Source organism: Eschrichtius robustus, chromosome 17 (assembly GCF_028021215.1).
Source record: "Eschrichtius robustus isolate mEscRob2 chromosome 17, mEscRob2.pri, whole genome shotgun sequence".
NCBI lineage: Eukaryota > Metazoa > Chordata > Mammalia > Artiodactyla > Eschrichtiidae > Eschrichtius > Eschrichtius robustus.
Genome location: NC_090840.1, coordinates 53704190 through 53728614, shown reverse-complemented (window position 1 = coordinate 53728614; position 24425 = coordinate 53704190). Strand labels below are relative to the sequence as shown.

The following is a 24425-nucleotide window of genomic DNA, read 5'->3' as shown; positions in this document are numbered from 1 at the left end:
ACAACAGAAAAATGTATGTGCTATGGGATATTATTTCAATAAAAATTAGTAACAGTTTGGTATCACTGAATATGAGTTACCTGGCTTATCTAAAATCATTTGGAGTTATCTGTAGCATAATATAATATTCATTCACTCAACAAATATATATTCAGCATCTACTATAACCTAGGCATGTCTAGGCACTGGGGATACAACAGCAAAAAAAAAAAAATAGACAAAAACCTATGCTCTCATAAAGTTTATATTCTAGTGGGAGAAATAAATTATAAACAAGATAAATGAGTAAAATATTTTGTGACAGATATTGATAAGTACTAAGAAGACAAACATGAAGTAGGTAAGAAGTAAATAAAATGTGCAGGGTGTGATGAAAATTTTAATAGACTAGTCATGGAAATCCTCATTAAGAAGGAAGGTTTTGAGTGAAGAACTTAAGGAAGTAAGGGAGTTACCCTATGGTTATTTAGGGAGGGCATTACAGGTAGAAGAACAGCACATGCAAATGTCCTGAGGTGGGAGCATGTCTGACATTTTTCTAGGAAAGCACGAAGGTCTCTGTGGCTGGAGCAGAGTAAACAAAAGGGAAAGTCATAGAAGACGAGGTTAAAGAGGGAATGGAATGGAAAGTGGAGGGAGTACAGATCATGTAGGTTCTTGTAGGTCATGTATCAAAAGATTCACTGGTCACCATTTGATCTTAATCTCATAGTAGCATTCATAAACACTTAAGTATACACTTGCTTTTCTTTCTAATCACATGTTTCTAAAGCAGTAAGTCAAGTAGACAGTTACTATCTATGTACATTTTAATCTCCAGGAAGTTTCACCATGCCATAAACAATTCTCTAGTACTTATTCACCTCTGGCCATAAATAGTGAAATACTAACCTATTTTAATATTTAATAATATTAAGCTAAGCAAAACATTAATAGGAAGATAAAAATCACTATCAAAAATGAAAAAATATGCCATACTGCAACATCAAATATGGATGATTTTGGATACACCACATTGATTACTTATACTGCTAGAAATGACGGCATTAAGCGTAAGGGTTTTCCAGTTCCTAGACCTGAAATAAATGTTATTAATAACGGACATTTGTTCTGTTCCAACATAAATCAGTTACTGCAAGGAAACAAACTTCTTGCTTTGAGAGTTAAATTTACACTTTGGTGTGTAGTTGACCCCCTGATTTCCTAATTGGTAAATAATCTGATAAAGATGCAATATAGTTTTCCCAAGTGGTAAACAATCTGGATAAAGATGCTATATTTGAATCAACTGCTAGTGGAAAGAAAAATCTTAAAACCTTTAAAGAATATACAAATCTTCTGGCAAATTCCAAGACTAGTTTAGCCCTCTTTAGCTAAAAGAACAAAGGAATCATCTGCTCCTTAATCAAAGTTAACCTGTAGTAACACAAAAACAACAGACTAATTTCCCCATGTTGAGGAAAATAATAAACTCATTTATAATACAGTATTTCTTGATTTTGAATAACCTGCACTTTTGGTTATCTATCAATATATAATATTTAAGATTTCACAAGCAATAAAGGGTTGTTCCTAAAATAAAATTTTCTAAAATCCTATACGTTTGTCATTTAAAAAGTTGTTTCACCTATCACCATTTGATAAAGTTTGTGATGTTCCAAAAAAGAAGGACACGCTACCTTCTGAAGTAAAATTGAGTGTATAGAAGTAGAAATGGCTTGTTTTGAAAATGGTTCAGTCTTTCTATATACCGGTAGAAAGCATTTTCTGAAGTGTGGAGGAAAATACCTTAACATATAATAGGGTTAATTTTTAAACACTTTCTCTGAATTGACAAACATTTTAGTTTAAGAAAATCTATTACATGGCAGTAACAACAACAACATAAAACTCATAACCATCCATTTATGAATACCAGACAATATAACAATGAAAGAAGACCTAGATCAAGGCTATCAGTGACATGAAGGAGGTAACAGATATATTACTGGGCTGAGGTGGCTTTTAGGAACATTTCTGCCATTAACTAGCTGCATAACTTTAGGCAAATGTCATAGCCCCTCTGCCTCTAATCTGTTACATTTGAGGTAAGAAAGCTGGTCTTGAAATTTCTAAGGTTATTTCCAGCTCTAAAATTAGAGTTGCTCTGGCTTCTTATCACTGATTAGTCAGGTTTTCTGGGAGAGAACCTATACCAGAGATGGTAAAATTAAGACACTGAGTCTAGAAGATTTTCCAGAAGTTCTAAATGTGTCTATTATCAAATCCTATGTTGAAACCCAAGTGTCTATTTTAAAACAGAATTAAAGTCATAAAAAGAACAGAACTGACTACCACCTCATTAATTCCTCACCCAAAACACAATGCCAAGGACAGCTCATACCTAGCCCTATTGGAGTTTATAGGTCATATAATTAAAATGAAATATTTAATGTAATTAAAAGCAAACTAGTGGGCTTCCCTGGTGGCGCAGTGGTTGAGCATCTGCCTGCCAATGCAGGGGACACGGGTTCGAGCCCTGGTCTGGGAAGATCCCACATGCCGCAGAGCAACTGGGCCCCTGAGCCACAATTACTGAGCCTGCGCGTCTGGAGCCTGTGCTCCGCAAGAGAGGCCGCGATAGTGAGAGGCCCGCGCACCGCGATGAAGAGTGGCCCCCGCTTGCCGCAACTAGAGAAAGCCCTCGCACAGAAACGAAGACACAACACAGCCAAAAATAAATAAGTAAATAAATAAAGTCTTTGATCACATCTCCCTTTAAAAAAAAAAAAAAGAAAGAAATAGCAAATGAGGAAAAGCTGGCTATATTAAAAAAAAAAAAAAAGCAAACTAGTTTTATGCCAGGAAAATGCTCAAATTGTTTGAAAAGTGTTTTAGTTACATTAAAGAAAAAATAGCAAAAAAGCTCTAAGTATGCAGCACCTTAAAGATAGTCTTTTCTATTAAAGGACTCTTACGGTAATTAAAAAAATAAAATAGTCTTCTTAATGTTAAATAATAAAGATCTTAAAATTAAAATTTAAGTACAAAGTGGTAGCCCATGATATTGTACATCTACTACCAAAGAGTAAAAGTGAAAAATGCATAATGTAATTTAATTGTAAGTATGACTTTGAAAGAATATGTCACATTGCTCAGATGCAAACTAGAAATCCATTCAAGTACAGAAAACATTTTGTTCTAGGGGGATAATTGCATCAAGTAAATAGTTGTGAATTTAATTTGTAGATAGGGAAGCTTAAAAATTGATTTAATAACTATCAGATAATTTGAAGAAACAATTTACTCATGAAGACTTAACTATGAGGTTAAGTGATATTCTAAAAACCCACATTTCTACAAACTAACTATATTCCAGCTAGTTTTCATCACACCATGTAGCCAATCCTATATCAAGACAACAATTTAAAGAGCACAAATTCCTACATTAAAAGATTATACTTGTATAAGACTATGTGTTTCAATGTGCTTTCACATACAGCATCATACTTGATCCTATAAAACACAGAAAGGACCTTCTATCAGGTGGTTTCTACAGGTAAGAAAACAAAGAGCTGATTAATAAGGATAAGAACTAAATAGGTATCTTGGTTCACAAACAATTTCACATGCGTTATCTCATTTGATTCTCAAAATAGCATATTGGGAATAAAAGAGACATGCTAAGATTTCCGTTTCTCAGATGAACTAACTTGGGTTAAGGGCCTAGAGCCACAAAGTTGTTCCCTAGAAAAGGCAGGCCCTGAGCCAACGTTCCAAAACCTGTGCTCTTTCTGTAGTACCATATCACCTTCCTAAGATTATGATATTTTCAACAACAAACAGAAGATGGCCTTAGGTTTGTATTTAGGAAGCCACAATGACTTGTTTTGAAAATTGGCCAAAGTTTGCAGAAATGTATGAGGTGGAAGGGGTTCTCTCCTAAATCTGATTAGTCAACTGAAGCTCTGGAAGTCTAGAAGAAATAAAATGAGCGAAAGGGGAAGAAAAGAAAAGTAAGGAGGAATGGCCTCCAAGAAGGAAAGGAAAGATTAGGAAAAGAAATTAGAAAATACTTGTTTACAAGTTAAGTGATAGAGTCCATCATATAATTGACTACTGAAATAACCTAAATAGTCATATGTCCTCAGTCTCTTCTCTTTCAAATCCATCGTGTTCATTGTCACCAAGTTATTATTCCATAAGACAGATGTAACTGAATAAAATATATGATAAATTCCTTGCTATTTTAAAGTATCCCTGAATCTCTCTCATTTTAATTTTTGTCAAATTGTCATTTATCTAAGTTGGCAGGGAATGCTGTACTTAGGAAATATCTACCAATGCCACTATAAAATCCACTCCTATCTAGATATCAAATTTGGATGTCAAATTTGGAAATTAAGACATGGTATTGGTATTCTCCTCACTCTAGAAGCATTCATGAGAAAACAGAGAGGCAGCAAAACAAAACCTGTCCACACCCTGTTACCCTAAATGCTATCCAATTCCTTGAATGCTTACAGAAGCAAGCATCCATTATAAAGACTATCAAAATTATTTTATTATTTTTGGTTCCTTTGTAACCTGTATTTTCCCCCCTCTTCTTCCCATCCTTCCTTCCTCTCCTATTTATAAGGTTATCTATATATGAAATAATGTAGGCAACTATACACTGAGACTCAGAGGAACAAAATATTTTTCCTTCCATCTCATTGTATATCTTTAGGGACTTGACTTGTGAAGGCAGTATATTAGGGTTTAGTTTATAATCCCACAGCAAATGGCTCACTAACAGACAATAGTAGGTTATATCTGTTAAGTTTCCAAAACCAAACCAAACAAACAACAATAACGACATAAGCAATAAATTAAAAACAAAACAATTTGAGACTTTACAATTTATTAGCCACGTCTCCAAAACACTTAGCTTCTGTTAAAAATCCTTACAGGATAGTTTATTATACAGAAGAGATAACTGAGGTTCAGAGAAATTAAAAACTTTGCCAGAGAACACATGCTCAGTAGTAGAACTGAGTTTAAGATGCAATTTATTAACTCCCAATGGAGTTCTCTAAACATTATGAAAAGTCCAAATGGTTTAAACAATTTTGACTTATGCTAAATATTTGCATGTTGAGTTTTACATGTGGATTGAAACGTACAAATGTTGGGCAATATGCAACAATTCATGCTGCAATCCAGTTGATTTCTTTCCTCCTTGTACTGTTTCTTATGCAAGCTATGTGATCAAGAATTACTATTTTCCTCAAAACTACTAAATAATATGTATTGAATAATTGGTTCAGAGTGATGATCATAATCAGGTTTAGTTTCACTTTAAATCCAAAGTTTTCAGATTCTGTGCTGAAAATACAAAATTATAGCAAGAAATAATAGTACTTATTATGTGACAAGTATTGTTATAAGCAATTTAAATATACCAAATTATTTAAGAAAGTTAATTTATAGCATATCTACATAGCAAGGAATGTTATTTAGAGTAGACAGGGGCTAGTTCAAGGCAGATTTTATCATTATCACCCTCCCAAGGTACCCAGTGCTCTTCCACATTTTCCAGCATCTCTCTCCCTACACCTGACTTTCTCCATTCACAGGCTCTAACTTGCTTCCTATGAAATGTGTGTGTAATAATAACTTGGGCCGGTCCCTAAGGAATATTTACATTTCAGTGTTCTGGAAAGCCTATGCTTTATATTATTAAAATAATTAAGCCATTAAAGAATATCAGAATACTAAGTACTATCACAAGTAGTGGGAGAAATATTTGGGGCTGAAAAAATGCCCATAACACCTCAAAACTTACCTGCTCTATACGTATCACAATCTTAAGAGACTCTATGTAAGTGACATGTTATAAAATAATTTTACCAACTATGTTTCATTTGTTATCATTATATTATTACTGTTTTATTTTTCCCTTGGGAGCTCCCCAAAGCAGGAAATATATCTTATTGATCATTGCATCCTCAATGACTACCTAGTACAACAAACTAAAAATAGCAGCTATCGGTTGAATTGAGCTAAACTGTTAACTAATATCTAAAATAAAACAAATGGTTGAAACACATGCAAGGAGAATGCCATTCATCTGAGAAGGCATGGTATATAAATGCACAAGATTGGGAGTCAAGACTAGAGGTCTGCTCCTATGTGGACTGAAGAAAGCTAATTGTCCTCTAGAACTCTACTCCTTTATCAGTAAAGAAAAGCTGTTTTATTAAAAGATTTATAAGGTTCCTTCCAAATCTAAGTCTTGATTCTAAATCTAGGAGCAAAGCTACAGAACACTGATAAATGTCTTGGCAAACTATAGGCAGATGGCTTGGGGCCAGATGGCTCTATAGAACAAATTGGCAGATCTCGATTTAGAAGTCAGAGAATGAACATAAAGTTTCCCATATATCTTTCATGTATTCTTGTTCCCCTGACCTCTCCTCTTAGTCTAGATTTCTATTTCCTTTCTTCCCTTTACAGCCAAACTCTTTAAAAGGTGCCTATACCATCTCCATTTCTCTCCTCTTTCAAATCCACTGTAATTGGCCTTTTACCCCCTACAACTCCACCAAAACTACTCTTAATAAAGGTTAACACAGTGACTTCCTATTTGCTAAATCTAGTGATCATTTCTCAGTCTTGATAATTCTCTTCTGCTTCAAGTACTTTCCTTATTTCTATTCAGAGACTCTATAATGCATGGTGTCCCCACTACCTCTCCTCCTACTCTTGATGCTCCTCAGTCTCTTCCTGCTTCATTTCTTCAACTTCTAAATGTTAGAAGAGTTGAGCTCATAGTCCTTGGTCCTCTTCTTTTAGCTACCTACGCTTGTTCTCTCAGTGATATCAATGGGGCTCATGGTTTTAAGTCTCTCTTTGTAAGGATGAATCCTAAACCTATAACTACAGTCCAAATCTCTAACCTGAAATCCAGAACATATTTCAAACTGCCTGTTTGACATCCTATCCTACATGTCTAACAGCATCTCTAACTTATATCCAAACCTGAGCACCTGATATTCCCACCAAATCTATTAATAGAAACTCCATATTTTCCCACTTACTGAGGCCCAAAACATGGATTTTATCATGGGATCTCTCCTACCCCGTCAGTTAATTCTGTTGGTTCTATCTTTAATATCTATCCAGAATCCAACTGCTCCTATTATTCTGGTCTAAGTCACCATCACCTCTTTCCTGGGTTATTGGGAATGCTCCCTAACAGTTCTCCTTGTTTCTAATCTTAATTCTTTTGGGTTATTCTCAATGTAACAATCAAACTGATCTTTTTAAAAAAGAAATGGTATTGTGTCACCTTAATCAAAATCTTCCTATTTCACTCATGGAGATCAAGAAATAGATAAAAATGACAAATATGTAAATAGACATTGGGAGCTCAGTTAAATTTTTGTGTATTTTTATGGAGAATATTCATTAATTACAATACTTGATATAATTTTATTTATTTTGCTATACTATTTTCACCTTTTCATAATAACGTAGCATATTTTAAGAATTTTATGCTTGGAGAGGTATTAATGAATAATTAACACTCCAAAGTAAGAAGAATTATAAAATTATTTTAGTGCTAAATCGATCTTAAATGTGACATTGTAGACATTATTTATAAAAGATGAAGACTGGGAAGAAAGAGTATATTGAAAACTAAAGGACATTTCAACTAAATTACTGAAGCACAACACTATGCATTTCTTAATTTGGCTCAGTAACAAGGGAAATTGTTAGGATAAAAAGATATTTTAGAAGGCTGATTTTTTTTTTTTTTTGATGTAACCATTTAAAAATGCTGACATTCTAAATCAACATGTGTAGCTATATTTGATTATCAATTACTGCAAAACATACACAGTCCTACTGTTTTTTGTTTTTTGTTTTATTTTTCTTGTTTTATAAAGAGCTTTAATCTTTTTGAAAAAAAAAGTTAGGTCAAAATGCATACAATAGGCATTTTATGTAATGTAACTTTAGCTGGCTTTAAAATCAGTCCTACTGTTTTTGACAGAACTTAGTTGTGGGGGATGACAGAATTGTCACTTATAATTATAGGAAAAACTAAATATAAGTATTAAAATCAATCATATTTTTTACCTGCCTAGGCAATATAATAATGTATAAAACTGCAAATATTAGTTTTAGTACTGTGAAAAATCTACAAATATCACAAATGTTTGTTTAATACTGTTGAACTCATAATTAAGTTGATTTCTACTTTAAAATATTTTTAAATGGTTCAATTTTAAAATAATTTCTGGGTTGAAAAATATGCATGTTGTGTTTTTCTAAATGCATAATATCATGACCATAACTATCTTCCTCAGAATCTTACTCCTTATTATGACCAACAAAGCAAAACTTTTTAATGCCATACATTTCAATAGAATAGGGTTGTAACAGGATCCAATAATAAGGTAAGTACTTCAGAAACAAATTTTGTATTCAGAAATGTATTTTAAAAAGAGCATACACTTTAAATATTGGATAACTTAAATTGGGACTATACTTGTATTTATACTTATTTAAGAAAGCATATTCATGCACATTACAAATGTCAAAACAGAGTGTCTAATATATAGAAAGGCACTCTTAACTTCATATTAGACTTGCCTTTTTTCCCATTATTAGGTGGGCTTGGTGTTTCTCCCTCATTGTCTTTATAACATTGAAAACAGACAACAGTGATTAATAATTAAGGTCATTAACAACCCAAATAAAAACCAAGCACACCACAAAAGATGACATCACACACCAGAGAAACAAATCCATGCACTAACATGACACCTCACATTAATGAACAGAAGAGTAAAGTATACCCTTCCTAGCCCGTAAGAAAAGTAATAAAAACAAAAATAAAATGAGGAATAACGGGTCATTTTATAATAAGTTAGGAAGATTGTAGTTACGGTTTTATTCTAAGAACTAATGTAGTTTACCAATTTCATTTTGAGAATTAAGCATAGGCGACAAACTGGCTCAATAAATGGGCTTCTTTATCTTAATAAAGTTAAAAATAAATAAAAGTGATATTAATTACTGCTGAAGTCCCCAAACTAATGATATACTAAACAATGACTTTACTGCAAAAGCCAATTCGTGAACAGTATGAAAGTCTTTCGATATTCGTATGGACTAGTTTCAGATACGTAGGAATGGGCAAGCAGGGAAACATTAACTACACAGCTAAATTAAAATGAAATTCCTTCTTACAGTATTCCCTAAAAATGTTATTCCTATAGCACTTCAGGGAAATGGAAGATGTGTGACATTCTAGTAGTTAGTACACGATATGTTCAGAACAGAGATAGTTATACTTTCTTATTGATATAAATATGCGTCTAAATTTGCCTTTGTTTTCATTACCAGATGTACTCTGATGATTTTTCTCACCTTTATGACTTTATAAATAGCTACTAAAGAATTTGCAATTGCAGTTTAAGAGGTTTTCTGTCTTAAACCACAAACACTACTGCAAGAATGCATCCATGAAAATACATCTTATGCACAATATACATAATAACATTGCTTTCACACAATGGTAAAGGAGAGAACAAAAGGCACATAAAGTACATGCTACCATTCATGAATACAATACTTTCAGAAATATTCTGACAAAGAAAGTGGCAAAAATTATGGTATGTAAACATAATAGGGGCTTAAAAACACCAAAATGAAGTGTCTTCATTCCATTTAGAAGGAGGACTCTTTGGGGAGAAATTAGGATTGTCAATAAATAGCGCAATACTGAGCTGGGATGAAGATGAAGCTACAGTTTATTGTTCTTAATTTAGAAAAAAGTTTATGGATAAATTATAATAGTTTCTAAAAGTTTCAAGAACTAAAATTTTGTAATTTATATTCTGCTCTATATTTACTTGTAATTTATCTCTAAAAAATCAAAATTGTTGAGAGAAGAGACTAGGACTTCAATGAACCTGCACTCAGTGAAATACAGTGTTTTAGTAGGTACCCAAAAAACATTTTTGAGTAAATATATGAACTGAATGTAAGGCTGGGGTAAAGGATAAGTATAAATCTTGGTGAGAGGCATTGTCTATAATTTCAGTTTGATTTAAACAATAAGGAGAATGTTCAAATGGGTAAATTAAATACCTTGATAAGTTACCTAGCTAGCTCATGTAATATCTTTCCACTAATAAATTTAAGTAATTATTTTAAAATTAGTACTGAACAATCTGTTCTTTATTCTGTATTTATAAATTTGGAGCGTAAAGTCTTACGTGAAATAGAAAAGTCATACTTCTAAAACATTCGATTATTTATTTTGGACACACAGTCAGACAGACCTGCCTTGACCTCTTCACCCTGCTTTTCTCCCCCCTGCTCTTCCACATGCCCAGTTACTTCATTAACTTCTGTATATGCAAAAGTAAAAGTAAAGAAAAGGATAAGACCAAATATGTACATCTGTTACTCTTAAGTAAAACAAAACAACAAATTTCAAATTATTCATAATATGAGTGATTATAAGGAGACAAATAGATTATTTTTAATGAGTTTCTGACATGTTATGGAAGCACATAAGTATACTGTTAATAAATTATCTTACTGTCTCCTTTTATAACTTTGATTTATAAAAGAAATTGTGGCCCATAAGTATTTGTAATATGTAATAACTGTAAGACAGGCAAAATACTTCATCTATGAACTTGATATACTCTTAGAAAAATAATACTATATAACTTTTCTTCTAGAGAAACAAAAAATAATATTATAAACTCATTTTTATTTTTATAAAATGCCAGTACATCAAAGTTAGGGGTAAATTAAAAATAATAATGCCTTACAGTTGTTTAGTACATTGTACTTTCATTATATTGTTTCTATTTTCTCTGACTCTCAGACAAAAAGAAGATGACTAATACTGTACCACTGTCAAGACCAACAAATATAAGGTTTTAAATTAATTAACAGACTAAAATATATCCCAGGTCAAAATGAATTAAATTAGGACTTGCTCATTTTTCAGCTATTGAACAGGATCAGAAAATAAACATGTCATTTCTTTAATTCTAAAACAGTGTCACTAAATTATAACATCTGACAACTTTTTAAGAGATAATCCAAACATAATTCGATTTAGACCATTAATCCATAGTCAATATTGGGTTATACCTTTAACTTCAGTTAGAAGTTGAAGACTTCTAAAAGAGATATTATACATTGCCTTTAAAGCTAAAGAAAAGATACAATCATGTATTTGCTGGAGTCTTCATATCAATATTTACGAAAACACTGCTAAAATCATTCACACTTTTAAGCAAAACAAAACAACCAAAACTCCCCAAATCCTTTTATTTCATACTGGAAAGAATAAGAGAGGTTTTTGACACTCCTCTCTTTTATTTATAAAAATTGAAAAGTCACAATTAGAGACATTATAGGAAAACTGTGGTTTTTATAGATTCTATAGGGCAAAACCAGATAGAAAATAGAATGTTTGTTGACAAGCCCATGAAAAACTTCCCTGACCTTCAATATCAGCTTTAATGTCAGTTTTTTTGGTATATTTATTATTACAAAGAACGGAACAACTCATATCTCAATGGACTATTGCTATAGAGGATATTAAAACTGAATTTAGAAAAAATTATGGCATGAATTATGTTTCTGACTTCATATGCCAACAAATGATGCCAAAACTCTATCTTTAAAAATTGTGGGGAGAGGAGACAAAAGATTCTGTATGTATTACAGAACTTTCCTTACGGAAAGTACTTTTAAAATTATACACTCCTATTTTTATGTAAATAATTGACAACTATAGAAATGCTAATATCTTTTTATCAGGCTGTATAACAGACCATTAGTCACGATAGCACTGAGTTGTTTACAGTTATAGTTCACAGTACATAGTAAATAAAAAGGACCACAAAATAGGAGTTGATAAATCATTCAACTACAACTAACAAGATCACAACTTGTTCTAAGTTATGTAAGGCAATAAAAGTACTGCTGGTCAAATGCAATGCACTTAAAAATGTGTTACAAATATGAATTTTACTATAAACATATATAGAATTACAAGATTATTTTAATGGTACTTTTTACACTATTTGAAGTAGCTTTTCAATTTGTAAATAAATATTTCATGCATTCATTCAACAAATACTTATTGAGGGCCTATAATGTGCCAGGCATTATTCTATGTGCTGGAGATTCATCAGTAAATAAAACAGTTAACAATTCTTCAAAGTTACAAAGTCAGCTGCAGAATTCTATAATCAGCAGAGGAATTTTTATTGTCCTGGTAAATGTATGACACTCCATATATCATGACTCAATATTTTCTCTTGAGTCATAATGTAGCATTGACAATCTAACTGTACATATTTAACTTTGTTACACTATAAACAGTCTTGCTACAACATGAAAAATGATGCAGGAAATACAAAGCACAATCACTATCTAATGCAATAATTTTCTTTTCTAGAAAGCCAAATTTAATAATTGAAAGATCATCATAAATACAAAATGAAATATATGATGATAAATATAACTAGACTAGGTGTACATCCTCAATGACATAAACACAGACTGCAATTGATATCTTTGGTTAAAGTCTTACACAAAACATCAAATTCTATTTAAAAAGCAAATTTTTTAAAAAAGAAAATTTTACCTTGTGATTTAAGAGAAGTTAAATTCTTTGCATTCTTACTTGATTGAATCAAAAAATTTAACTCCTTTGTATATTTTCCAAGTAAAACAAAAGTCAAATACTTTACCGGAATCATAAAACAAAGTAATTTTACTGTAATAAAGGTCTATACAGTGGAGGGACATCAATTGCAGTTGGGTTTATTTTTGCTCACATAACCCCCAGAAAGGGTGTCAGCACAAAACAAACCCTCCTTTATGTACAGACCTTCATAAGGATCTATCTCCTTGACTCCATTGTCTAGGAAAAACAAAATAAAAACAAAACAAAAAAGGGAACCAAAGCACAGGGGTTAAAAACAACAGAAATTTCCAAAGGCACAGAATGTATCATCTATTAAAGAAAAGTTAAATGGTGACTTAAATGTGTTTGTTGGTTTGTTTGTTTTGGTAAAGCACATCCAGTTACCAAATAAAGGGACCATTTTAAAAATGACATTAAAAATTATTATATTTTATCATCCATGCTTTTAGAGGTCCTTTATCCAAGAGTATACAGATGTTTGGGGAGTACGTTCATCTGTGTGTAAGCAAATAGTGCTTCTTATGCAAAAATTTGAAAGTATTAAAAATATCAGTACAACATGCATCTTTCTTGTGTATTCATGATTACCTTTTTCTGGTACTCCAGTTTTGAGAAGGATCACCATTGTTGTGCATCAGCTAACCAGTCCTTTGCAGTGTGTGAAAATTGATTTGGCTAGTTACTAATAAACTTTATGTAACTCTCAACAATTACATAAACTTAGTTGTAGCAAAGAAACATCACCCAACTGCTTATTTAAGAGCATTAAGTTTACTTCTTAAAACGTATTTATTAAAGTTTGAAAAATGTGCAAGAGCAATAATGATAGTTTATTTTTGCCTGCAAAGATTATAAAATTTAAATGCAAAATATATAATATTTATAAATATATTTATAAATATAACTACTAGCAAATGCAGCTAAGATATTCCATTAACAAAAGAAGAAAGCTAACACAAAGGTAGTAAAAAAAATTCTTGATTCACCTTAGCTTCCATGGGTATTTCCTATATGACACAATTAGAAATAAAACTTACTTCTCTCCAATGTTCCCTTTGGTGGAAGTTGTGGGAGTTGACGGCCCCTTCGTCCTGCCACTGGAGTACTTGATGGGCTTGTTTGGACAGACCCAGTACGAGGGTGAGACCTACAAGGTACATCATTAATATTCATTTTTCAATAGAATGAGTTAAAACACTTTTAATACATTTGGTTCATATGACAGCTGTATGGTGCAATTTTAAAGAGGTTTAGCTGCTGATTAAAAGGTTAGGAGAGTAGGACAAAATATGGATATTTGAATGATTATCTAAATAGCAAAAGATGTTTATACTTTTATGTAATATGCATACATACACAGATACATGCACACAAAACCCTACAGTAAAATCCATGGAATTATTAATGTAGATCAGTATTCTATCCATATGAAAGCAAGAAGAGAATTCTGCAGCTCAAAAAAATGAAAGATAATGCTTACATTTCTTTCTACCAGATTTCAAACTCTTAACACTAACCTCCCTCCCTTGATCCTAAGAGATTTTTACTCAGGCTTATATTAGATATCCCTTTATTAGAAATTATCTCACAAGACTACAAATAAAACCCTGAACAATTCAAAATTCAGCTAAAGAAGATATTGGTTAATACATGATATTAGTATTGATAGAAAGAAACTAAAAATCTAGTTTTATTTATTGTCATTATGATGATTATTCTAAAAGTGATGTCTAATGGACACAAACAATTTCTCATTCTGTAGGAGAACATGATAGTCATGAGGTGCATTACGTGGGGATTTACCCAGGACTCCTGATAAATGAGAAATCACAAAACAAATGAGGTCAGGACAGTTAATAAACAAATTACAATGGTAGTCACACACTATTATATCCGCTGAATATAAATAGTGTGCTTACACTGAAAAGGTTAGTGTCGATTGTTATTAGTGATCAGCCAAGGATGACAGAAGAGACCACTTAGCTGCTGGGAAAATAAAATGGTGTGCTGGTGGGGCAAAGGGGAAGTTAGTCTGATTGATTTATCTTTCACCTCGATAAGGCAGGTGAAGGAGGGGCAGATCTTCCAGTCATTAATGAAGGCATCGACCTCATGAGGTTTGTATCAGGACGTTCAGTGGATCGGGAGCGGGTGGTTGTCCGCTCTAGGAGAGGCCGTTGTTCTGTTGATCTGGATCTGTGATATGGCTGTCTATCTGCTGCTTCACAATCCCTGAAACGTTAGTCAAAAAGCAGCTCAGTTGATCTTCAGTGCCCTTCTGCTATTTTGTTATGATGCATCAAACTGATTTTGAAAAAGGTAATTGTTTAAAATTATTGAGTATGGAAAAAAATGTTCTCTTCCCCAACATATTCTGAGTAAATTCTCACTAAACTTCGTAAGAATTTTTAAGGAACCAACACCTGCCTTTAATAGCAATTCCCAGTGAAGACAATAGGAGTTGCTCAGTTATAATCAAAACAAAACTGTTTTCCAAAATGAATTCTCTAAATGGAACATGTGAAATATGTGAAGTATTCTAATATTTGAAAAGAATTCTTGGACTTCTCCTAACTTTTTCAAAAGAGAAAAGAAAACCATAAAAGCACTAATTCTCAAGTCCTTAAGGCTGTTTATTAGTATACCAACTAAGATATAAAATGGCTTTCAGCACAACCATCGTGTATTGATACACATGAACATTCAAACGGCAGAATCAAACTGATACGAGAAAACTGTGCAACTTTGCAGTCTGTAGCCATATTTAAACATGGTCCACAAGAAAAATCACTGTATAGAAAAGGAGTTAATCAACCAATCTATGCCATTTATCTCAGTGCAGTTTAGCGATGCCAACCAACACAATTCAGAATGGGTATTAATTGATTGAAATAATAATGGTTCTGAAACAATGTGATTTCACACAATTTGACCACAAATAAATCTAACATCAAAACCTAATCCTTCTTGAAAGAAGCAGACTCAAATGAATAACCTATCAATACTAATTTGTGTATCCCTGGAGTCTAGCATAATGCTTTTACATCTAACATGTATTCAGTGAATGTCTCCTAACACCAGCCCCACTATCTATGGAACAACCCAAAAAACACTAGCTTTGGCTCTAGGACTCCAAAGTAACACATACTCCAAAGTATACTTCAAATGAAACTATTACCCCCGTATGTAGTTGTAACCACGGCAATGGAAATGTTTATATATTATAGACAGTAAAGAAAGCAGTAGTCTCCCTCAAGACTAATGTATTAAGGACTTCCACTTTACCTATAAATTCTCTCAATTTTATTTTTGATAATGAAAAAGGCAAGCAATTAAAGAAAAATCAGAAAAGAAATGACACAATTTCCCAAATGTAAGTAATTATGTGGCATATTGGACCAGTAGGCGTTAGATTAGATGACTTTAGGAACTGGATACTGGATTTACTCTACAACATTATCTTGTGATTATCTCACACTTTAAATTCATAGGGTAACATATAAGACAAATAATTTTTAAACTATTTTTAAGTCCATGTACTATAATATGATTGATTTCTTAAGAATTTAGGTTTTTTATAAGTGTATCCAGAATATGTCAAAAGAAGCTGAGATTAAATGTAAATACATATACAATATTCAATTACTAGTCAAAGAGAGAAATGAAAAGGCAACCTGATAGTGTAAGAAATCATAATTCTATTTTTGTTCCTGAAAAACTATTTTAGAGAGAACACTCCTCTTTAGAAATAAATATGCTCAGGACTTCCCTCGTGGCACAGTGGTTAAGAATCTGCCTGCCAATGTAGGGGATACAGGTTTGATCCCTGGGCCGGGAAGATCCCACATGCCGCAGAGCAAATAAGCCCATGCACCACAACTACTGAGCCTGAGCTCTAGAGCCCGCGAGCCACAACTACCGAAGCCCACGTGCCTAGAGTCCGCGCACCGCAACGAAGAGTAGCCCCCGCTCACTGCAACTAGAGAAAGCCCATGTACAGCAACAAAGACCCAATGCAGCCCAAAATAAATATATAAATAAATTGATATTAAAAAAAAAAGAAATAAATATGCTCAATATTTGTTATATGTTGTTGGTGTACATGTCTTTGTATATATTCAACACAACAGGTAACCAGAATCAAAGGGATGTATATACCTTAGATTCCTTAAAACCTATTTTTGGAAAGTACCAATCTTTACATTATTTTCATATTTCCTATTATCTTAAATCAGTAATAAAATTATTTCATTATATAACATGTAGTAACACAACTTTCTGGAATATCTATGACTATCCCAACAGAAAATTAAGTTAATATTTCACTTATTTATGCAAAATTTGATTTATTCTGATTCCATCGAGTAATTTTTCCAAGTGGAATGTGAAATATCAGGATATACACTTACACTTCTTTGACACTATATTTTAATAATTGAAATATATAATCGTGAGTGAAATCCAGAGGATTATTTCAAATGTGTTGCTAAGTTCTATGTCCTTGAAAGGATACTATTATTTTTAAAGAAAACAGGTCACTCTTTAGGAAATATCCCTTAAAATAATTTCTTTAGTGAAAACGTTGTTTGAAGATTATAATCAATGTTTTAAATTTTACTTATACTTTTCTTTCCATATTCATCAATAATATGAATTATATGATTTCCATAGCGTGAAATGAAAATTGTTTAATAAGTGAAACATGACAAGAACCACAGTAGAAGGTAGACATTTACTGAAATGTTCCACCACAGTTCAGGGGAGGGGAAAGCTATCATATTTTAAACTTTGATAACACGGTAGAAGGTCAAGATAGGCTCCTGCTCCCACAATTGGGTAAGAAAAGGTCTTACTAGGTGAGAACTAAGATTATTGCTGAGAAAATTGAAAGCAGCAATGCCTAAGTCTCATATATAATACCCAGCTTCATAGCAGGTTCTTTAAGGGACTGAGATATAAAACTTGCCAACTTCCACCTAAATTCTTAGTGAGTTTTAATTTTAAGGTAATAACTTATAAATAATTAATTTTGAATAGTAGCAACTGAGGCATGGGAAATAATAGATAACCATTTGCAAGGCATAAAATATTTAAGTGCCTACCTGGGTTCCTGAACTTGGGGTCTGTATTTCAATGTAAATAGTTTCCTTTGTGATCCTACTTATTTACTTTATTTTACCTTAAGTATTTCAAAATATTATTCTAAAAAGGGTAAACAGATTTTACAAGACTGACAAAATCAAGCCATATAAAAGTTAGGAAACACTGACCTGTATATTTAAATCTTTCTTAGGTAAATAATTTGGTTGTCTTTTAAAAGTGATTTAATATCTGTCAGAATTCTATTCTTAAATAGTTTACATTTTCTGATATATATGTTTAAAATAGTTCAGAGTTTGTATGTGCCATTTACCTGGATAGATACAGATTACATCTCTGCTTATTTAGTGGCTGCTATTCCAAACTGCAAGCATTTGCAGAGGATACTCCACAAATAGAGCTAATTCATATTTTTTTAAACCACAGAATTTATTTTCTTACAGCTCTGGAGCCTGGAAGTTCAAGATCAAGTAGTTGGCAGGGTTGGTTTCTCCTGAAACTTCTCTCCTCGGCTTGTACATGGCTGTCTTCTCCCTGTGTCTTCACAACATCTTTTTTTTCTTTTTTTTAACATCTTTACTGGAGTATAATTGCTTTACAAAGGTGTGTTAGTGTCTGCTTTATAACAAAGTGAATCAGCTATACATATACATATATCCCCATATCTCCTCCCTCTTGCGTCTCCCTCCCACCCTCCCTATCCCACCCCTCTAGGTGGTCACAAAGCACCGAGCTGATCTCCCTGTGCTATGTGGCTGCTTCCCACTAGCTAGCTATTTTACATTTGGTAGTGTATATATGTCCATGCCACTCTCTCACTTTGTCCCAGCTTCCCCTTCCCCCTCCCCGTGTCCTCAAGTCCATTCTCTATGTCTGCGTCTTTATTCCTGTCCTGCCCTTACGTTCTTCAGAACCATTATTTTTTTTCTTTTTAGATTCCATATATATGGGTTAGCATACGGTATTTGTTTTTCTCTTTCTGACTTACTTAACTCTGTATGACAGACTCTAGGTCCATCCACCTCACTACAAATAACTCAATTTCGTTTCTTTTTATGGCTGAGTAATATTCCATTGTATATATGTGCCACATCTTCTTTATCCATTCACCTGTCGATGGACACTTAGGTTGCTTCCATGTCCCGGATATTGTAAATAGAGCTGCTATATATTGTGGTACATGACTCTTTTTGAATTATATTGACTGACACTATTGAAACAAGACCCAGTATTGTAACAACCCAGCTTTAAAAGCATATGATAGTACGTGCAGATTTGATGAGGATTTCTAAGGGAAAAATCATTTTATAATCATCAAGTGAAGTTGTACGTTTTCAATCATTTTTCCTCTCGTATAGTCGCCTTTGAAAGATTTTTTAATTTCCAGGTATCTGGCACAGCTTCCTACTTATTTCATCACCTTTGCTACTTACTTCTCCTAGTCTCAAAGTACATGGGAGTTATGCAGTGTAACAGAAAAGAATAGGCCAGTGAGCATTTTCTTTCACTTACATACAACCATTGCAATGATACAACTCCAGATCAACATAAGCTCAATGTAGACTATCTCTCTAAATACGATAGAATACTAAGAATACTAAAAAAATGAAAAACAAACATCACAATGCTTCAAAGTATTATTCAGATATCAATGAAAATTGTCCTAGAATGTAACTCAGACTTTAGAGTTTATGTTAAATCAGACAGACTTATTTTGCATTTATACTGTAAAGATGAGATAAGTAAATGTAATAGGGTTTTTTTAAAAAAATAGACTTGTAAAAAGTAAAGCTACTTAGGAATTACTATTTTTTCTTTTTTATAAAGAAATTATTTCTTTATAAAGCTGAAATCTTAAAAATAAATTTGGATGTATCTCTGAAGGACAAGAAGTATAATCTCATGTTTGGGGCAAGAAATGACTTCCCTATATCTATATTATGTAATATAGTAAGCTGATTAACAGCAGCAGCATTATACTTTTGATAAAACAGCTTCAATGTTTAGAGATTTTCTGAGCATTAGCTGCATAATTGAAGAAATAAATATATTACAGAATTTTAAAATGAGATATTTTAGGGTAATTAATATAAAATATGTTATATATTTGTATAACATATCAAGTAATTTAAAGCAATTATATAATTCAACTCTATAATTTTCATGCTCATCATATTGTGCAAGGTACAGTTTAACTTTTTAAAAACTCTGTATTATTTTAGCATTGCTTCCAAAGTTAAGAGAATTGCAAGTACACAAAATACCATGGTAATAAGTACATATTCAGAAATACTTATTTACCATGTGTATGAAGAGTAATATTTTATTATTTTGGAGGAAGATAGATTAATTTTCCTTGGGCACAATAGCATTTTTTTTTTTTTTACAGAGCATTTCTGTTCAGTTAAACATTAAGTTCTGTATGTTAGTTAAAAGTAAATGATTTTATTCAAAAATAACAGCAATATCGAGGGTCAGCCAAGTTAATAACAATCTAACATGTGAAAATGGTAATAATACACATATTGATGAGAGAAAGCAAGACACTTTTAATGTAGAAAAACATGTTACTATTTCTCATAACCCTATTTTATCATCAAAAAGAGAAGTAAAGTGTTCCCTTATCTATAGAAGTATTTTCTTAAAAATAGCCAATGTTGGAAACAGCAAGAAGAAAAGATTACCCCAATTTTCTCCAGAACAATAAAGGTATATTGTATTAGTAGACATGCACACACAGAAACATGTAAAATATAAATATCTTGAGGATATTTTGAGTATTTTATTAGTAGTTATAGCAGTTATAGTAGTTATAATTCTCAATGTTATTTCATTTTTACTTCAAAAATAACAGAAACAAAACAACAAATAAGCAAGATTATTTACTCAGCAACAATGAACATACAGCGAATTAATACATCTTTAAAATCTGTTTTTTCAAAATCCTGAGAGATGATATGATTACCACCTTCTATCTATAAAATTCTTATTTTACTAAATAGTTTCCATTTTCAGTGGATGTTGAAGTATAATACCATTTTGTTAACTGTAAGAAATTCAAGTTATCTCACTAAAGTATTGATAGTATGTTTTCCCTTCCCAGGTCCTCAAAGATTCCATAAAATATCAAACATCTTAAAGATGTATCTTAAAGATGTATCTCTAAAGAACCAAATTATGCATTGCTATTGTATGACATGAGTAAATGTGATTAGGCATGTTCCTCACTCTAGAATATCTGAGTGCCATGTTCAAAAGTTTCATTGGTCAACTTTGAACAATTCACTAGCATTTCTTTTGTTTGCTAGTTTTACATGGATAGTGGAAACTCCTCATATACACTGCTGCCTGCTGCCCCTAGCTGCTACTTCATAATGTCAGTTCAAATCACATAGAGGTAGTAGTCAGAGGACTGATTAATCCCCTCCTAAATACACATACATACACACAGAACAAAAGGTATGCACATTTTCAGGCATAAATACTATCTGCCTCAGTCACTAATGATGACATGACGTCTAACAGTCAAAATTACTAGAAACACCAAAAAGCAAGAAAGATACGGCCCAGTGTCAAGAGACAAAGCAATCAACAGAGTCAGACTCAGCTAGGACACATGTTGGGACTATCAGGCAGGGAATTTAAAATATTATACGATTGGCATGTTAAAGACTATCTTAGAAAGGATGAACAATATCTCCTGCATGAAAAGCTGAAGAAATATCAGCAGATAGACGGCGACCATAAGAAAGAGTCAAACAGGAGGCCAGTGGTGAAGAAAGACGCCATGTGCTGTGCGGTCCTGGGCCTGGCACACAGTGGGTGGGATGGAGGCGACTTCTGAGTAGCACTTGGAGGACACAGTGAAGAATCCATCCATTGATGGAGTCCTGGTCACAGATTCACAGGGACTTAACCTGGCCTGCCGTGGGACCCGGTCAGATGAGCAGGCGCGGGTGATATCTGTTCTAGCCCAGCAAGCAGCTAAGCTAACCTCTGACCCCACTGATATTCCTGTGTTGTGTCTAGAATCAGACAATGGGAACATCATGATCCAGAAACACAAAGGCGTCACAGTGGCATTGCACAAAATGGCCTTCTGACGTCTCATGTCAGTTCTCCAGAAGCCTGTGATAGGGACTACAGTCTACCTATGTTAATTATCTTAAAGAGTTATTAAAGTTTCAATAGCTAGGTCATGCATTTAATATGCATTGGACATTTTTCTATTAATTTTAGAGTAAGCACTTTTTGACATTGTATGGACTGACCTATCAAAATGTTAGTAAGAAAAGATCTTGTTTTGAAGCAACAGGTCTAGGTCACTTTGTATACAGAATTTTGTTATGGTCAATAAATCTGGTTGGAGGGGAGAAAAAGAGTCAAATGGAAATACTAGAAATAACAGAAAGTAGAATGTGGTAAAATGTTAGAAAATTAGCTTGGAGTCAGTTTACAGAGATCTTAAACATCTAGTTAAGAGGTTAAGACAGGGTTTAATTTTCAGTGAGAGTGACCAAAAAGTTCTGAACAAAGGTACTTTTTAAGTAATGAATTAAGAAGATGACTTCAGCAGTAGTGTATGGAATGAATTACAGTAGGAAAAGGCTAACTTGTAGTAAAAGTTTGGAAACAGAAGAAGGTATGGATGACAAACATAAATCACAATGTACAAAATATACAATATACAGAATTATACAAACAGAATTTTAAGGTTAGAAGGAATCTCAGAAATTGTATAATTCAATCTCTCTCATTTTAGAAATAAGCAAATTAAGGCTCACAGAAACTTGGTCAAAGTCACACAATTAGATATTTTTTGAGCTGGAATTTGAATTGCGCTTTCTTGGTTCTAAAGCCTGTTAACTTCTTTGACCAGGGATGGTTTTTTTTTTTCCTCTATATAATGTTTGGCAAATCACCATATGAATTAAATGAAAGACATGAATAAACCAAAGAAAGAGCCTGAGATTCCCAGCCTCCAAAATGAAAGGATGATCTATTAACAGAAATAGAAGAATTCTTGGGAAGAGCGAGAGTAACTTCAGGTTTGGACTTAAATTTGTGAAGCATTGCAAGAATATTCTTGTACAGATGTCAGTCAGATAATCAGACAGCTTGAGAAGTCACTGCATTATATTAATATTTCACTATTCATGAGAGGCTAAAAAGAGAAGTGGTTAATAATGGCAGATCCAAGGACATAACAAGGATAAATATGTGTAAAAAGATACAGCAAATAAGAACCATGGAGAAAATCATTTAAAATAAAGTGCTGGAAGCAGAGGTCAGGCTGTAGAGGGTTAAAGCTTAGGAGCTGATGAAGGAGTGGAGAAAGCATATGTAAAAATACATAGTCAAGAAACATGACCTAAGTAAGAGAGAGAAATTGATCATTCTCAAGGGAGCTTGAAGGTGTGGCAGAATAGAAAGAAGGTATTATTAAGGAGATTTCAACAGTCCTCCGTAACAATTTGAGGAAAAACAAATTAGTAAAGTAAGAGAGGTTGAAATGTAAGAGAAACAAGAAATAATGAATGGAGGAAAATTCCAGAGAAATTAAGAAAGTGTACAGTCAGAAACACAAATAGAAGATTACTTGTGATGGATAAGAAAATGCTTCTAAGAGGAAAGGAGAAGGTTTGTAACAAAGCAAAGAAATTAAGGCAAAAAGGGGAGGGGTAGCTCAGGAAGTGTGAATTACTTAGATTTGATCCCATTCACTAAGGGCTTTCAGTATACTTCTCAGATAGGGCATCTACAGGAAAACATTCTACATTCCACACAGGAATCTCATCCTCCTGTGACTCCACTAGTTTTGTAAGAAACCTTTCTCTAATTAGGGTCCTAGTCATGGCCCCAAATACCTTAAGAAAAGACCATTCACTACCTCTCTTCAAACGCGATGATGGCATCCCTCAGCACTACTCTAGCCTCAGGTCAGACCCTTCCCAGAACCTAACTCAGTTCTGGCACCAAAACAACTTCCAATTCTGGCACCAGAACAACTTAGAATAAATTTAGGATAGGTGGGGTATATCACTTCTATTTAAGCATCTTATCTCTGTAATTCTTAGTATCAAGTAAAGGGCAAGCCCAATTGCCCCTGATATCTTCTCTCTAAATTCTTCATTTCTTGTACTCTCTTCTGTACCATTTTAATCTTCTCTGATTCTCTTAGCTATATTTTCAAGAATCCTCATCCATTGTTAACTAACTTCCTTACGTCATCAACCATTCTGCAGAATGGTTTCTGCATATCCCTACCTTAAATAACATTTAGCTCAGCTCTGCAGACTCTCCTTCCAGTGTAACTCTCACCTGCAGAAGCTACTTATTCTTTCACATTTCAAAGTCCATGGATTCAGGAGAGATTGGTTCCCTAGAGACACTCTGGCTATTACTCTCCCACTGTAATGTACATGTCCTTATTTCTATTAAGCATGCCCCTTGGCTATAAGATGCATTATTAATTCAGGTTGCTAATATCTATCCAACTTCCAATCACTATCCCTCAGTCACTGATAATTTGAGTAATTGGTTGTCAGCCGTCTTCTTTACCGTAATTCCTATGGTAATGCTAGGAGATTTCAATGCACATGCAGAA

The 24425-nt window shown here is 33.1% G+C and overlaps 1 protein-coding gene and 1 pseudogene across 38 annotated transcripts in view; one reads left to right on the top strand and one right to left on the bottom strand.

Annotated features, from left to right (window-relative positions):
• RIMS2 (regulating synaptic membrane exocytosis 2) overlaps positions 1 to 24425 on the bottom strand; it is a 607795-nt gene that overhangs the window by 176395 nt on the left and 406975 nt on the right. For 23 of the 38 annotated variants that reach the window (XM_068525902.1, XM_068525911.1, XM_068525898.1 and 20 more), the window contains 2 exons: positions 14771 to 14950; positions 13756 to 13865 (listed from right to left, as the gene is read on the bottom strand). In XM_068525902.1, coding sequence (XP_068382003.1) covers positions 13756 to 13865; positions 14771 to 14950 — 290 coding nt within the window. Of the gene's footprint in view, positions 1 to 12901; positions 12935 to 13755; positions 13866 to 14770; positions 14951 to 24425 lie in introns of all 38 variants that reach the window. The other 15 variants (XM_068525917.1, XM_068525914.1, XM_068525904.1 and 12 more) reach the window with 3 other exon arrangements.
• Positions 21646 to 21921, top strand: LOC137751615 (ragulator complex protein LAMTOR5 pseudogene; annotated as a pseudogene).